This window comes from Mauremys mutica, chromosome 3 (assembly GCF_020497125.1).
Source record: "Mauremys mutica isolate MM-2020 ecotype Southern chromosome 3, ASM2049712v1, whole genome shotgun sequence".
NCBI classification, from domain to species: domain Eukaryota; kingdom Metazoa; phylum Chordata; order Testudines; family Geoemydidae; genus Mauremys; species Mauremys mutica.
The window spans coordinates 3645860-3661930 of NC_059074.1; the positions used below are offsets into that span (position 1 = coordinate 3645860).

The 16071-nt window shown below is 64.2% G+C and overlaps 1 protein-coding gene across 4 annotated transcripts in view; it reads right to left on the bottom strand.

Moving 5' to 3' along the window:
• The window catches only part of DPYSL5 (dihydropyrimidinase like 5), a 106961-nt gene that overhangs the window by 40734 nt on the left and 50156 nt on the right, over window positions 1-16071 (bottom strand). For all 4 annotated transcript variants that reach the window (XM_045009722.1, XM_045009719.1, XM_045009720.1 and 1 more), the window contains 8 exons: window positions 9594-9752; window positions 7260-7439; window positions 6774-6842; window positions 5761-5805; window positions 5131-5206; window positions 2029-2185; window positions 1647-1788; window positions 837-979 (listed from right to left, as the gene is read on the bottom strand). In XM_045009722.1, coding sequence (XP_044865657.1) covers window positions 837-979; window positions 1647-1788; window positions 2029-2185; window positions 5131-5206; window positions 5761-5805; window positions 6774-6842; window positions 7260-7439; window positions 9594-9752 — 971 coding nt within the window. The remainder of the gene's footprint in view (window positions 1-836; window positions 980-1646; window positions 1789-2028; window positions 2186-5130; window positions 5207-5760; window positions 5806-6773; window positions 6843-7259; window positions 7440-9593; window positions 9753-16071) is intronic.

Consider the following 16071-nt stretch of genomic DNA (forward strand, 5'->3'; position numbering starts at 1 on the left):
CCGGCCCAGGGAGGAGGCGGCTCGCTGCACTGGGGCAGCCCTGTGCTAAGAGCCAGCAGCACCCCCTGCCAGGGCCCAGGCACAGCGCAGCCAGGAGCCCCCAGAGCAACGAGCAGCACCTCCCGGCACTGGGATATGAATCGCTGCCCCCTGACCAGCGTCTGTTCTGGGCCCGTTGGGCACCTCCCGGCACTAGGATACAGCTCGCTGCCCCCTGACCAGAGTCTGTTCTGGGCCCGTCGGGCACCAACCGGCACCGGGACATGGCTCACTGCCCCCCCGCCCCGACCAGCATCTGTTCTGGGCATGTCGGGCATCAACCAGCACTGGGATACGGCTCGCTGCCCCCTGACCAGCGTCTGTTCTGGGCCCGTCGGGCACCAACCGGCAACGGGACACGGCTCACTGCCCCCCCGCCCCGACCAGCATCTGTTCTGGGCATGTCGGGCATCAACCAGCACTGGGATACGGCTCGCTGCCCCCTGACCAGAGTCTGTTCTGGGCCCGTCGGGCACCAACCGGCAACGGGACACGGCTCACTGCCCCCCCGCCCCGACCAGCATCTGTTCTGGGCATGTCGGGCATCAACCAGCACTGGGATACGGCTCGCTGCCCCCTGACCAGCGTCTGTTCTGGGCCCGTTGGGCACCTCCCGGCACCGGGACACGGCTCACTGCCCCCCCGATCAGCGTCTGTTCCGGGCCCGTCGGGCACCAACCGGGACCGGGACACGGTTGATCCCCCCCGCCCCGTCACCAGGTCTGTTCCGGGCCTCTCGGGCACATCCCAGCACTGGGAAAAGACGCTCTGCCCCTCCCCCTTGGCCCCATTCCTACCTGGTGGCTTCAGGGTCCCACACCACAATGTCTGCGTCGGCCCCAGGGATGATGCGGCCCTTCCGTGGGTACAGGTTGAGGATCTTGGCTGCGTTCGAGCTGGTCACGGCTACAAAGCGGTTCTCGTCCATCTTCCCCCCGACCTGCAAACACAGCAGGGGCTGAGACAGTGCGGCGGGGGGTGTTCTGCTCTGGCCCCTCCAGGAGGGCTGGGCAGCCCAGGGGTCAGAGGGGGCTTGCCCACGAGTTCCCGGCGCCCGAGGGTCCCCCCATTTCTCCTCCCCCGAGTGGTGCGTCCTGCCCCATCACGCCGGCAGCTGGGAGAGGAAGCTGCAATTGCCCCAGGTCACTCCTGGCTCACCCTAGCCCCATGCCACAGGGCTGAGCCAGGGATCCAGCACCAGCCAGAGAAGGTCTCGTGGGGTGGGCAGGACCAGATGCAGACTGAACTCCCAATGTTACCACAGCCCCAGAGAGCCAGGTCACACCCCACTGGAATGCAGCCCCTTCTGGGGGGCAGCGGAGTAGCGCTGTTGCTCCACCCCGGTGCACAGGGAGGATGGGCTCTTGTCGGGAGAAGCGACAGAACGCTTTGGATCTGGCCCCAGGCCATAGCCCATGAGCGATCTGGGCCTCAGTGGTCCGTCTCTGCTGGCAGGGCATGGTGGTTCTGAGAGTGCCACCCGCTAACCCGGCTCCCCGCAGCACCGGAGGTGGCCAAGTCCTGGATCCCGGCCCAGCGCGTGCTAGACTCCTCATGCCCGACCCGCGGCCGTGCAGCTGGGCCGCGCCCGGTGTGGTGCCACGTACCACACCCCGCTCCCAGATGACGCTCATGCGGTCTTGCACGCCGCTCACGCCGTGCGGGATCTTGGTGAAGTCCTCCTTGCCCATGGCTTTCTGCTTGCTGGTGAAGGGCCGGTGGTCCGAAGCCACGACATTCAGGGTGTCGCTGCCGGGAGAGAGGGGAGCAGGGGTTACCGGCCCGGCGGCCGTGGTGCTGCTCTCCACGCCTGGCACCCTGAGGGCCCTGGCACGTTGATTACAGACCACACGCCCATGGCTGAGGCCTCCCTAGTGCCCAGCAGTGGGCAGAGAGTGCCCTGCCTGGGGCTCTAACAGGACCCAGGGGTCAGGCAGCGCCAGACCCGCAGGATTAGCCCCTCCCCCAGCAGTGCCCAGCGGCCCCTACTTGGCTAGCAGGCTCATGAGGTAGGTGGAGGTGTTGGTGTCCAGCCGCAGGGGCGGCACGGTGACGTAGGCAGCGGCGTGGGACCAGTCCTGGTGATAATAGTGCAGGCCCGTCAGCGTGGCGTGCGCCGTGGTGGTCTCTGCATACACCACCTTCCCTGCAAAGAGAGCGGGGACACGGGTGTCAGGGGGACGGGCTCTGGTGCTGGGGTGCGCCCCAAGGCAGTGTGTGGATCGCCTTGGGGCAGGAGTGTTTCTCCCGCCACCCTGCCAGCCTCATGGCGAGGCCGGCTTTGGAGGACGGGACGCGTCCGTGCCGGGCCGACTCGGTGCCACCGGTGCGCTGCGGACCGAGGACGGTTTCGGCGCCGCTGGGGTCAGTGCCGCTGGGCAAAGCGCCGACTCCATGAGGAGCTACTTCAACCTGGAGTCCCGCTCCTTCCGAGTCCGCGGCTTAAACGCCGCACAAATGGGGCACTTATCCGGGCGATGGGACTCCCCGAGGCAGCGAAGGCAGGAGTCGTGAGCGTCCCCAACGGGCATCAGCCGCTGACAAGCCGAGCACGGCTTGAATCCCAGTGTCTGGGGCATGAGCCCACACCGGGTGAGGAAAAAGGAGGGGCGAACCCCCCCTAATTCCTTAAACACTAACTAACTGTCTAAACTATGAAAAAACTCACTAACTATATACACAAATTCGGAGAAAACGCTAGGGGTGTGGAGGACTAAGGGAGCACTCCACAGTTCCAACTGCCGTCACGGGCGGGAAGAAGGAACTGAGGAGCGGACGGGCCGGCTGGGGTATATATCCTGCGCTATAGTGGCGCCACTCCAGGGGGCGCCCAGCCGGCCCGCCGGAGTTGCTAGGGTAAAAATGTTCCGGAGAGCCGTGCACGCGCGGCGCGCACACCTGACTGGAATGGATAGGAGCAATCACTCGAAGAAGAAGAGATGGTCTGCGGAGCCGTCTGACGGGCTGGCACCAGCCGCCTGGGCACAGGGAACCTGGGGAGCCGCCTGACGGGCTGGCACCAGCCGCCTGGGCACAGAGACCCTGGGACGGGCCCCGGGGAGCCGTCTGACAGGCTGGCACCAGCCGCCTGGGCACAGGGAACCTGGGACGGGCCCTGGGGAGCCGTCTGACAGGCTGGCACCAGCCGCCTGGGCACAGGGAACCTGGGGAGCCATCTGACAGGCTGGCACCAGCCGCCTGGGCACAGGGACCCTGGGGAGCAGCCTGACGGGCTGGCACCAGCCGCCTGGGCACAGGGACCCTGGGTCGGGCCCTGGGGAGCCGCCTGACGGGCTGGTACCAGCCGCCTGGGCACAGGGACCCTGGGACAGGCCCTGGGGAGCCGCCTGACGGGCTGGTACCAGCCGCCTGGGCACAGGGAACCTGGGGAGCCGCCTGACGGGCTGGCACCAGTCGCCTGGGCACAGGGACCCTGGGACGGGCCCTGGGGAGCCGCCTGACGGGCTGGTACCAGCCGCCTGGGCACAGGGAACCTGGGACAGGCCCTGGGGAGCCGCCTGATGGGCTGGTACCAGCCGCCTGGGCACAGGGACCCTGGGGAGCCGTCTGATGGGCTGGCACCAGCCGCCTGGGCACAGCATTACCCTGATGGTATAGGGGAAACTGAGGCAGGGGGACAGGGAGGGACTCGCCTGGGTCACACATCAGCAGAGCTAGGTAGGGGCTAGGACTTGGGGCCCTCACCCCCAGGCCTGTGCTGCGGCTACTGGACCCTGGGGCTCTCAGAGCCACAGAGCCTCTGCCTGGCCCATGTGCCATGACTGCAGGGCAGCAACGTGGCTGGGGCTTGGCCAGCCCCCTCGGGGCGGGGGGTGTTGGGAGCCGTGTGGGGAGGTGGGGTTGTGTTGAGGGGCGAAGCCGGGCGGGGACCGTTTGGGGAGGCGTGGCTGGGTCGAGGGGCCGGGGGCAGCAGGCCCTGGAGGGGCGAGGCCGGGCGGGGGTGCGGTCACGTGGGGAGGTGCGGCTGGGGCGAGGGGCCGCAGGGGGAGATGCGGCTGGGGCGAGGGGCCGCGGGGGGAGGGGCCGGAGGGGCGAGGCCTGGCGGGGGGTGGGGGCCGCGGGGGAGGTGCGGCTGGGGCGAGGGGCCGCAGGGGCGAGGCCGGGCGGGGGGTGGGCGCCGCGGGGGCGGGGCGGCTGGGGCGAGGCCGGGCGTGGCGGCTGGGGCGAGGGGCCGCAGGGGCGAGGCCGGGCGGGGGGCGAGGGGCTGCGGGGGGAGGGGCGGCTGGGGCGAGGGGCCGCAGGGGCGAGGCCGGGCGGGGGCCGCGGGGGGAGGGGCGGCTGGGGCGAGGGGCCGCGGGGGCGAGGCCGGGCGGCGGGCGAGGGGCCGCGGGGGGAGGGGCGGCCGGGGCGAGCGGCCGCAGGGGCGAGGCCGGGCGGGGGGTGGGCGCCGCGGGGGGAGGTGCGGCTGGGACGAGGGGCGAGGGGCTGCAGGGGCGAGGCCGGGCGGGGGCCGCGGGGGGAGGTGCGGCGGGGGCGAGGGGCCGCGGGGGGCGGGGCGGCTGGGGCCGCGGGGGCGAGGCCGGGCGGGGGGTGGGGGCCGTGGGGGGAGGTGCGGCGGGGGCGAGGCCGGGCGGGGGGCGAGGGGCCGCGGGGGGAGGTGCGGCTGGGGCGAGGGGCCGCAGGGGCGAGGCCGGGCGGCTGCTGGAGCGTCTCGGCCGTTCTGGCAGCCGCTCGCTCCACCCCCGCTGCCCTCCCCAGGCCCCGGAGCCGAACAGGGTCCCAGCAGCTGCTGGGCTCTCAGGCGCTAGTTGCCAAGGGAGCTGAGTGGCAGGGGCTGCGTGGGCACCGGCCTCAGCCCCACAGGGAACACCATGAGTGGGGGGAGGGGGAGCCGTGGCTGTTGGGGGGGCACCACTGCCTGGGGGCAGACTTACACTCCCCCCACTCAGCTAAGGGCCCCCCCGGCCCATGGAAACAGGACGCTGTGGGCGCCCGTCTCCGGCCCAGGCCTGTGGACACGTCCATTGAGACACTGACGTGTGGCCGGCCTGGCCCACCCCGGAACGGGCCGGACGCCAGGCCGAGGCTGCGGAACGGAGCTGCCCGGGCCACGCGCAGCGCCCGCCTTACCTTGCATCTTAGCGGCAGCCACGACGTCGCCGGCAGCCACGCTGGACACGTTGACCAGGTAGACGGGGCAGTGAGTCTGAGAGGGACAGCGAGGTCTCAGCACCGGCTCCGCCTGCCCGGTCCAGTGCGCACCGCCCCCCGCCTGCCCGCCCGGCTCACACCGAGGGCTCCAGGCTCACCTCTGCCCCTGCGCCCCCCAGCAGAGCACAGCAACCCCTGGGGCGCGGGCGCCGCCCACGGAGCCATGCAGGGGGCATGCGGCGCTGGGAGCCGCCATGGCCCTGCGCCCACAGACCACGTCACCAAGGGCTCCAGGGATGGACAGGTCGTCTCCAGGGGGCAGGCAGCCCAGGCAGGGGGCCGGGGCTCCAGGGACGGACAGGCCGCGTGCGGGGGGCTCGGGCTCTGATCGTGCCCAGCTCGGGGGCGCTGTGGGGGGGGGACGGACGACTCGGGGCAGGGAGCTCTGGCCATGCCCAGCCTGGGGGCGCTGTGTGTGTGTGTTGGGGGGAGGACTCGGGAGGGGGGCTGGGGGCTCTGACCATGCCCAGCCTGGGGGTGCTGTGTGTGTGTGTGTGTGCGCGTGTGTGTGCGCGTGTGCCAGGTCCTGGGGCAGCTGGGGGCACTCACCCGGTTGGCGATGGTGATCACACGGTGCGTGGCTTCAGCCTCCAGCTGGGGACAGAAAAGATGGTGACACTCTTCTGAGTGCAGAGCACCCCGACGGCCCCACCTCTGGGGATCTGCACGGCCCCTCGTCCAGAGAACCCTGCACTGGGGCTCCCAGGGCCAGGTGTGGGGTAGGGCCTGGAGACCATTCCCCCAAAGCTGGCCCCGGTGCTCGGTGTGATGGGGAATGGCCCCTCTCTCGTGAGGAGCCTACATGACCCTGTCGGTGCAGTTCCCAAACAAACAGCAACAGCCTGCCCCACGGCCGGAGAGCCCGGCCTCCTGCTCAGCCCCCAGCCAAGGAGGCAGCAGCCCGCAGGGCCGGGGTCACCAGGGCGAGTGCTCAGCGGACAGGCTGGCTAGATGCCTGCCCAGCCAGGCGAGGGCTGGACCGTGGAGCTGCTGGAGGGATCCAGAGGCTCAGTGCCCGGCTGGGCGTTCACCCCCAGGGCAGTTTGTGGGGCAGGGACAGAGCACAAGGGTGGGGAAGGCAAAGGAGCAGGATGGCCACTCCCGCCGGCTGCTGGGAGGGGGCTGGGGCAGCCAATGCTCCCCACCACGTGGCTGGGAGGGGGGCTGGGGTGGAGAGCCCCCCGGCCAGCGCTCACTGAGCCGTGCTGCGGCTCATGGACACAGCCCGTCCAGGCACAGGAGGGGTGGGCCGCCAGGGCCCGCTACCAGAAGCGGTGTGGCTGGAACGGTGCCACATGGGGCCACATTAGCTGGAGCGTCCCAGGCCGTGGGGAGCCTGCGCTCGGGCGGCCTTTGGGCTGGCGTGCCTGGCACGCTCCATGGCAGCGCCCAGCAGGAGCCGAGCACTGAGGGGCGGCTGGGAGAGCGGAGAGCTGCCAGCAAACCCAGAAGGGCTGGTCTAGCCAGGATGGGGCCCCAGGGGGAGCGATGGGAACCCCTAGCTGGGGGCCCTGCCTGCTGCCTCCCACGGAGAGGGCAGGGGAGCCCAGCGCAGGCCTCACCTCCTCCGGTCGGCTGATCTCGATTCCCTCTGGTCCCGTGATGCCCAAATCCAGCGCCTCCTTCGCACCCTGGGAGGGAACAGGGAGTTAGTGGGAAGGGCCCAGGCCAGTCTGAGTGGGCACAGGCTGCCCTGAACCACAGCCCCCCACCCCCACCCCAACAATGCCCTACCTGGCCCCACCGGCAGCCTGGGCTGCTTTCAGACAATGGGGGCCTGGCTGGGAGCTGGCTCCCCTATGCCTGGCAGGATTGTTACGGGCAGCCCTGCGCTAGCTGGGCTCTCCACCACATTCATCTGGTCCCTGGGCTGCCCGGCTCTCCAACCGTCCCTGCTGCACGGCTTCCTCGCGGGGGGGGACCTGCCCCCGGGTGCAGGGCTCTGCCTGTCCCAGGTACATTTCTCAGCACGAGCTCACCAAGAGCCCCCAGCTCTCCAGCCCCAATCCTCGGCGGCGGCTGCCCCGGCGCAGCCCACGTGCGCTCACCTCTGCCACCAGCTCCCCGTTCTCAGCGTGCACCCGGGCGATGGCGCCAATGTCCTTGCAGGCGAGGAAGACTTGGTAGAGCTCGCTGTCCCGCAGCATGTACACGTCCTTGTAGGTCATGAACATCTGGAAGGAGTTCACCCCCTTCTCCCGCACCAGGCTCTCCATCTCCGACTTCACCTGCCGGGCGGTGGGGCAGGGTGAAGGACAGGCATGGCCAGGCCGGCGCCTGTGCCGTGGGGCTGGGTGTGCTCCCGCAGGACTGGGCCCCACATGCAGAGCACAACCCATCCCTCCACATGCCCCCTAGCAAGATCAAGTGTGCCACCAGGCTAGGGGGGCCAGACACTGGCCGTGCCCGGGCCAGTGCCGGCAGCAAGCCGCTCCAGCAGCTGTCCCAGGACCCAGGGTGTGCGGGAGAGCCAGGCCCATGCAGACTGGCACAACCAACCAACTCAGGCCCAGCGCCGGCAGCAAGCCCTCCAGCGGCTGTCCCAGGACCTAGGGTGTGCGGGAGAGCCAGGCCCATGCAGACTGGCACAACCAACTCAGGCCCAGCGCCGGCAGCAAGCCCTCCAGCGGCTGTCCCAGGACCCAGGGTGTGCGGGAGAGCCAGGCCCATGCAGACTGGCACAACCAACTCAGGCCCAGCGCCGGCAGCAAGCCCTCCAGCGGCTGTCCCAGGAGGACATAGGGCAGTGGTTCTCAACCAGGGCCTGGGGTCCCCTAGGGGGCCTCGAGCAGGTTTCAGGGGGGGCCTCCAAGCAGGGCCAGCATTAGACTCGCTGCGGCCCAGGGTCCTGAGCCCCGCCACATGGGGCTGAAGCCGAAGCCTGAGCAACGTAGCTTCATGGGGGCCCCTGTGGCATGGGCCCCAGGCAGCTGCCCTGTTTGCTGCCCCCTAACGCCGGCCCGGGGTTCTATATGCAGAAACCCAGTTGCTGCGGCACAGGGGGACCGTGGAGTTTTTATAGCATGTTGGGGGGGCCTCAGAAAGAAAAGGGTTGAGAACCTCTGACCTAGGGCACGTCAGCGCGGGCCCCGGCCTGGCCGGGACAGCAGGAGCCCTGGGCTTGTGATCACAAGCGCAGAACCGCTGGGGCCCTGAGCAGCAGCCCAGGGGAGAACCCTACGCTCCCATGCTGGGGGAGCTGCGGCCCGGCGATGCCCGTGAGCACTGTGCTAGCTGCCCAGGGGCAGAGAGGGGGGCGCAGTGACAGACCCGCTGAGAGCTATGGCCGGAGAAGGTCCTATACAGGAAGGCCCAGTGCCTGGGGGCAGCCCCGGCCTGCAGCCTGCTCTGGGGCAGAGGAAACAGACTGCAGCTCGAGCCCAGCTCGCGCAAAGGCCCATGGGAGATCCAGCAGCCACCCAGCACAGAGGGGCAGACGAAGGGCTGGGAATCTGGGGCTGGAGGGAGCTGGCGAAGGCCAGGCTGCAGCCTGGCAGCACCAACATGTGGGCTCAGGGTTCTACCTCAGGTCCAGGGCTCACTGGGTCACTCCACGCTGGGCATTCCCAGACTCCTCTGACGCCAGGAGCGCACGGGGCCTGGGGCCAGCGTCCTGCCACCTGTGCCGGGCCCAGCAGGGTGCGACGCTGGGGCCGGCTGAGCAGCCCGCGGCTGCTGCTGGGTGGGGTTAGCGGCGGGTCCAGACAGCTCGGAGCAGAGCCCGGGGCTGGGGGAGGGGCAGGGGGCGCATACAATACCACCCACCCAGCAGGCTGGTCAGGGCGGCAGGCAGCACTGGCTCTGGCAGCTGTTCTCCTGGCCCAGGGCCCCACTTGCTCATACACCTTGGCACACCCTCCCATGGGGCCTGGGACTCCCCGGCCGGCCCCCTGCACACCCTCCCCCAGCGGCATCGGGGGCACTGCAGCCCCCTTGCTGTTAGGCAGGGTCCTGGCGGAGGAGCTGCTCCCCTTGGGACTGTCAGGGGGGTTGCTCTGGCCATGGGGCACATGCCATGGCTAAGGCCTGGGCTGTCCCAGCTCGTGGCCACCCCATGAACCAGCCTCTGTCCAAATGCATTGGCCCATCCAGAAGTTATCCCCAGCCCAGCTCTGCAGAGCTGGCAGCCACTGCCACGGTGCCCGTCCCGCAGCGGGGGATCTCAGTGGGGCACTCGCGAGGCAGCCGGGGTCCCGTGCCAAGCTGGGAGGAAAGGACTCAGCCGTTTGGAGTCAGCCCCGGGCATGTTTTCAGGGTTCCCGTCACTGGGAACGGCTGGCCCAGGAGCTGCCAGTGCAATGCAGACAGTAACAGGGATGGGGGTGCAGGCATGTGGCACAAGCCCCTGCAGTCTGACCCCGAGCGCCGGGGTCCCTGCTTACCTTGGGGGCCCACCAGGTGATGCCCATGTGCAGGGCGTAGTCACAGCAGACCTTGGGGTCGGCCAGGCTCCGGCACTTCTCGTAGGCATCCAGGAGGGAGGTCTCCCTGTCGGGCAGCACGTGGCCGATGACCATGGTCGTCCCTCCGACCAGAGCAGCCTGTGGGGGACAGGAGAGGGGCTTCTGAGTCACGGTGGTCAGAGCAGCAGGGCGTTTACATTGGGCTGAGCAATGGGCATTGTCCTGCCCTTGGCAAACCCAGTTGGGCCCCCAGGTCGCAGCCTGTAGCTCTGTGGGCCTTGTTTGATCACCTGCTCGCCCTGATCCGGGCACTGCTCTGGGGAGAGGCAGCGGGAAGGTGCTCAGACACCCAGGTGATGGGCATGGGGTCAATGGCCGGACAGGAGGGAAGGAAAAATGAGTTTTTTCAAGGACCTACAGTAAGTGGCTCTGGGTTGTCCTGTCTTGTCCTACAAATCTAGGCACATCGATGGCCCCCAGCACTGCAGTACCTGAGCATCGCCCAGTCTGCAATGTCTCTCTCCTCACAGCCCCTGTGCCGCAGGGCAGGGCAGGGCCTGGACAGCTGGGGATTGAATCCTGCTCTCCTGAGTCACAGGCTAGTGCCTTACCCGGGGTGGGTCTGTCTCTGCAACGCAGCAGGGGGCTCTGGCAAGTCAGCCCAGCGAGGGGCCAGCCTGTTACACCCAGTTCCGCCAGGCCAGGGCCAAGCAAGCCGGAGCAGGCCACGGGCACTGGCTGAAGCCCAGGCAGAGTGGGGAATGCTGCTCCCCACACACACACAAACACACAAGCATGGCCAGGCCGGGAGGTGTCATCTGGCTGGCTCCCTGCACAGCCAGAGGCACGGGCTGCAAAGATGGCCCCAGAGCAGCTGGACTCCCTGTCAAACATACAGCTAAGGGTGGTGTCAAATCCCTCCTTTTCCCTTAAGGGGTTAAGAAGCTCAAATAACCTGTTTGGCACCTGACCAAAAGGACCAATAAGGGAAGAAGATCCTTTCAAATCTGTGGGGGAGGTTTTGTTTGTGCTTCTCTTTGTTTGTTGTTCTCTCTCGGACAGAGTGGGACCAGGGCAGGAAAAAACATCTCCTAAAACCCTACCTAAAATTAGCATCCAAGCTTACAAAAATAGTAATTCATAGCAAGGAAATGCATTAGCTTATCTTTTGTTTTAGCTTGTGAATTTTCCCTATGCTAAGAGGGAGGTTTATTCCTGTTTTTTGTAACTTTGAAGTTTTGCCTAGAGGAGAATCCTCCGTGTTTTAAATCTTATTACCCTGTAAAATTACCTTCCATCCTGATTTTACAGAGTTGCTTCTTTTACTTTGTTCTTTATAAAAGAACTTTCTAATAAAGTTGAAGGAAAAGACCCAGGTAGGGGCCACTGAATTGTGGAGGTGAATGTGTGGTTACGCAGGTGGTGTTGGAGAGGGCTTTGGCTTCTTCGACCATGGGATGCTGTTCCAGGAAGAAGGAGCGCTAGGAAGAGATGGGATCCATCTCACGAAGAGAGGGAAGAGCATCTTCGCAGGCAGGCTGGCTAACCTAGTGAGGAGGGCTTTAAACTAGGATCACCAGAGGAAGGAGACCAAAGCCCTGAGGTAAGTGGGGAAATGGGATACTGGGAGGAAGCATGAGCAGGAGAGTGCAAGAGGGGAGGCCTCCTGATTCATACTGAGAAAGCAGGGCAATCGGCTAGTTATCTTAGGTGCCTGTACATGAATGCAAGAAGCCTGGGAAACAAACAGGAAGAATTGGCAGTCCTGGCACAGTCAAGGAACTGAGATATGATTGGAATAACAGAGACTTGGTTGGGTAACTCACATGACTGGAGCACTGTCCTGGTTCAGGAAGGACAGGCAGGTGAGAAAAGGTGGAGGAGTTGCGCTGTATGTAAGACAGCAGTATGATTATTCAGAGCTCCAGTATGAAACTGCAGAAAAGCCTGTGGAGAGTCTTCAGGTTAAGTTTAGAGGCGAGAGCAACAAGGGTGATGTCATGGTGGGCATCTGCTATAGACCACCAGACCAGGGGGATGAGGTGGACGAGGCTTTCTTCAGACAACTAACAGAAGTTTCCAGATTGCAGACTCTGGTTCTCATGCAGGACTTCAATCACCCTGATATCTGCTGGGAGAGCAATACAGCAGTGCACAGACAATCCAGGAAATTTTTGGAGAGTGTTGGGGACAACTTCCTGGTGCAAGTGCTGGAGGAACCAACTAGGGGCGGTGTTCCTCTTGACCTGCTGCTCACAAACAGAGAAGAGCTAGTAGGGGAAGTAGAAGTAGGTGGCAACCTGAGCAGCAGTGACCATGAGATGGTTGAGTTCAGGATCCTGACAACAGGAAGAAAGAAGAGCAGCAGGATACAGACTTCAGAAAAGCAGACTTTGACACCCTCAGGGAACTGATGGGCAGGATTCCCTGGGAGGCTAATATGAGGGGGGAAGGAGTCCAGGAGAGCTGGCTGTATTTTAAAAAAGCCTTATTGAGGGCGCAGGAACAAACCATCCCGATGTGCAGAAATAGCAGCAAATATGGCAGGCGACCAGCTTGGCTTAACAATGAAATCTTTGGTGAGCGTAAACACAAAAAGGAAGCTTACGAGAAGTGGAAATGTGGACAGATAACTAGGGAGGAGTATAAAAATATTGCTTGAGCATGCAGGGGTGTAATCAGGAAGGCCAAATCACGCTTGGAGTTCCAGCTAGCAAGGAATGTGAAGGGTAACAAGAAGGGTTTCTACAGGTATGTTTACAACAAGAAGGTGATCAGGGAAAGTGTGGGCCCCTTACTGAATGGGGGAGGCAACCTAGTGACAGATAATGTGGAAAAAGCTGAAGTACTCAATGCTTTTTTTGCCTCGGTCTTCACAGACAAGGGCAGCTCCCAGACTGCTGCACTGGGCAACACAGCATGGGGAGGAGGTGAGCAATCCTCAGTGATGAAAGAACAGGTTAAGGACTATTTAGAAAAGCTGGACATGCACAAGTCCATGGGCCCGGATGTAATGCATCCGAGGGTGCTGAGGGAGTCGGCTGATGTGATTGCAGAGCCATTGGCCATTATCTTTGAAAACTCGTGGTGATTGGGGGAGGTCCTGGACAACTGGAAAAAGGCAAATATAGTGCCCAGATTTAAAAAAGGGAAGGAGGATGATCTGGGGAACTACAGGCCAGTCAGCCTCACCTCAGTCCCCGGCAAAATCATGGAGCAGGTCCTCAAGGAATCCATTTTGAAGCACTTGGAGGAGAGGAAGGTGATCAGGAACAGTCAGCATGGATTCACCAAGGGCAAGTCATGCCTGACCAACCTGATTGCCTTCTATGAGGAGATAACTGGCTCTGTGGATATGGGGAAAGTGGTGGACATGATGTATTTTGATTTTTGCAAAGGGTTTGATATGGTCTCCCACAGAATTCTTGCCAGCAAGTTAAAAAAGTCTGGATTGAATGAATGGACTGTAAGGTGGATAGAAAGCTGGCTAGATCGTCAGGCTCAACGGGTAGTGATCAGCAGCTCGATCTCTAGTTGGCAGCTGGTATCAAGCGGACTGTCGCAGGGGTCGGTCCTGGGGCTGGTTTTGTTCAACATCTTCATTAATGATCTGAACGATGGGCTGGATTGCACCCTCAGCAAGTTCGCGGATGACACTAAGCTGCGGGGGAGACTTAGATGCTGGAGGGTAGGGAGAGGGTTCAAAATGACCTAGACAAATTGGAGGATTGGGCCAAAAGAAATCTGGACAAGTGCAGAGTCCTGCACTTAGGACGGAAGAATCCCATGCACCGCTACAGGCTGGGGACCGACTGGCTAAGCAGCAGTTCTGCAAAAGAGGACCTAGGGGTTACAGTGGATGAGAAGCTGGATATGAGTCAACAGTGTGCCCTTGTAGCCAAGAAGGCTAATGGCATTTTGGGCTGCATTAGTAGGAGCATTGCCAGCAGATCGAGGGAAGTGAATATTCCCCTGTATTTGGCACTGGTGAGGCCACATCTTGAGTATTGCATCCAGTTTTGGTCCCCCCACTACAAAAAGGATGTGGACAAATTGGAGAGAGTCCAGCGGAGGGCAACAAAAATGATTAGGGGGCTGGAGCACATGACTTATGAGGAGAGGCTGAAGGAACTGGGCTTATTTAGTCTGCAGAAGAGAAGAGTGAGGGGGGATTTGATAGCAGCCTTCAACTACCTGAAAGGGGGTTCCAAAGAGGATGGAGCTCGGCTGTTCTCAGTGGTGGCAGATGACAGAACAAGGAGTAATGGTCTCAAGTTGCAGTGGGGGAGGTTTAGGTTGGATATCAGGAAACACTATTTCACTAGGAGGGTGGTGAAGCACTGGAATGGGTTACCTAGGGAGGTGGTGGAATCTTCTTCCTTAGAGGTTTTTAAGGTCAGGCTTGACAAAGCCCTGGCTGGGATGATTTAGTTGGGTTTGGTCCTGCTTTGAGCAGAGGGTTGGACTAGACACCTCCTGAGGTCCTTTCCAACCCTGAGATTCTATGACAAACCCGCTCCCAGCTGCTAAGAGGCCCAGTGGGCCACGGAGTAAGCCTTCCACAGGAACTGGGAGCCGCCAGACCTGTCGGCCACGTGCGCCCAGCCAGCAGAAGCCCCCGCGCACGGCACAGGCAGTTTGTGCTCCAGCAGCACCAGGGAAGTCACGGGGAGGGGAGGGAGCGAACCCCCAGACAGCTTCCCATCGCCACTCACAGGAAGCGCCAGGCCTAAGTGTACATGCACACACACAGAGACACACTCACTCATCTCAGCAGCCCCAATGCACAGGCACCGAGCCCCCCACCTCCCTGGTATCCAACACCAGCCCCACCCTGGTAGTCTGCAAACCCCCACCAGCAGCACCCCACCCCAGGCCTGCGGGCAGTGCACTACACGTCACCACCTGAAGGAAGCCCCCCAGTTCACAGGCCAGAACCCTGCCTAGCCAGCTCAGCCTGGCCCAGAGCTGCTGGTGCAGCCAGGCCTGGCACTCAGGCTCTGGTGGCTGGCAGGCTGGGGAGGGAGCCCAGAGAAGGCCCTGCCACCAGCTCCCTCTCCTGGCCAGGGCGCTCTGCTGCTTGTCACGGGGGCGGGGGGAAAGGGGACCAGTCCATGTAGGGCTTTCAGCTCAGAACCAAGTCTGTCACCTCTCCGGGGATGGCAGCTGGGGCAGTTCCGGGGCACCAGTACCAGGCGCTGCTCATGATGCTCTACAGCCGGCTTGAGCGTCAGCTTGCCAATGGAGTCACCTGCCCTCGCTCTGTCCAGAGGGAGGCAGGCTGGCTTGGAGCCCGGGCTCAGGGTGAAGGATACACCCCACTGGGCGGGTGCACATGGAAAGAGCCCCCTGCCCTGCAGCCGGGGCGGGGGACCTCGCCATGCCCCCGCTGGGAGGGAGCAACGAAGGGACCTCTGCTCAGCGGGGGCTGACAGACCCTCAGCCCTGGCCCCTGCCTGCCCCCGCCCCACACAGCATCATTGTGTGGCTCTTCTCCAAACCCCACCACAGCCCGGCCAGCGTGCCCAGCAGCCCGACTGCCAATGGCGTCACTGCAGGTCAGTCAAGGCTGGAGGTGGCGGAGGGACTTTGGGACAGGCCAAACCAGGGGAACAGGCACCACCTGGGCAGAGGGAAGCCAGTGCTGCCAAATGCAGAGTCATGCCCACCGGAGGGGACCCTGGGAACAGCTCAGCCACCTTCCTGGGTCCCACCTGCCACATGGGGAGGGCCAGGGAACCTCAGGCCCTGCATGGTTGCCGGAGCAGCGAACAGGCGCCAGGCAGGGCACGGGGGACCAGGAACAACATTGGAACAGGCCCAAAGTGCTGCCCAGCTCCCACCCCAAGGACTGAGCGATACATACACACACACACACACACACACAATCTGCTCAGAGAGAAGGGGCTGCACCCTGCCTCCCTGTGCCGTGTGTGCTCCCTACAGCCCCACCCTGCTGCCAGCCTGTGCCTGAGCCACGGCCCCAAGCACTGCGGGGGCAGGGGGTGCAGAGCAGCAGGGGCCTGGATCCCTGCCCATCGCCCCCCAGACGGCCTCCTGCAACTTATTCCCCTTGGGCAGGCGGACGATTCACCAGGGCCAGCCCCCGTCTGGGTCTGTCTGCCAGCTAGTGCCAGACCCTCTGGGTCACCGCACCCTCCTTGTGCATCACCCCCTGCCCCCCAGCACCATTCCCGCACTCTCGGCTTCTGTCTGGGCCGACATGTCCCAAGGCCTCTGCATGCCCGGGATCCCCCTGCAGCCACAGCAGAGCTGTTCTGACAGCCCCCTACTCCCCAGTGACATCAGAGACCCCTCGTGTCTGCTCCTCCCAGCCCCAGCCTCCCGGTGTTGTATGTGGGGATCCTCCTCCACTGACTAGCAGCACCGCCCCCACCCCCAGCCAGGCTGCACGGACACCAGCTGAGCATGCACGGACAGCCCCAGGGGCCAGGAC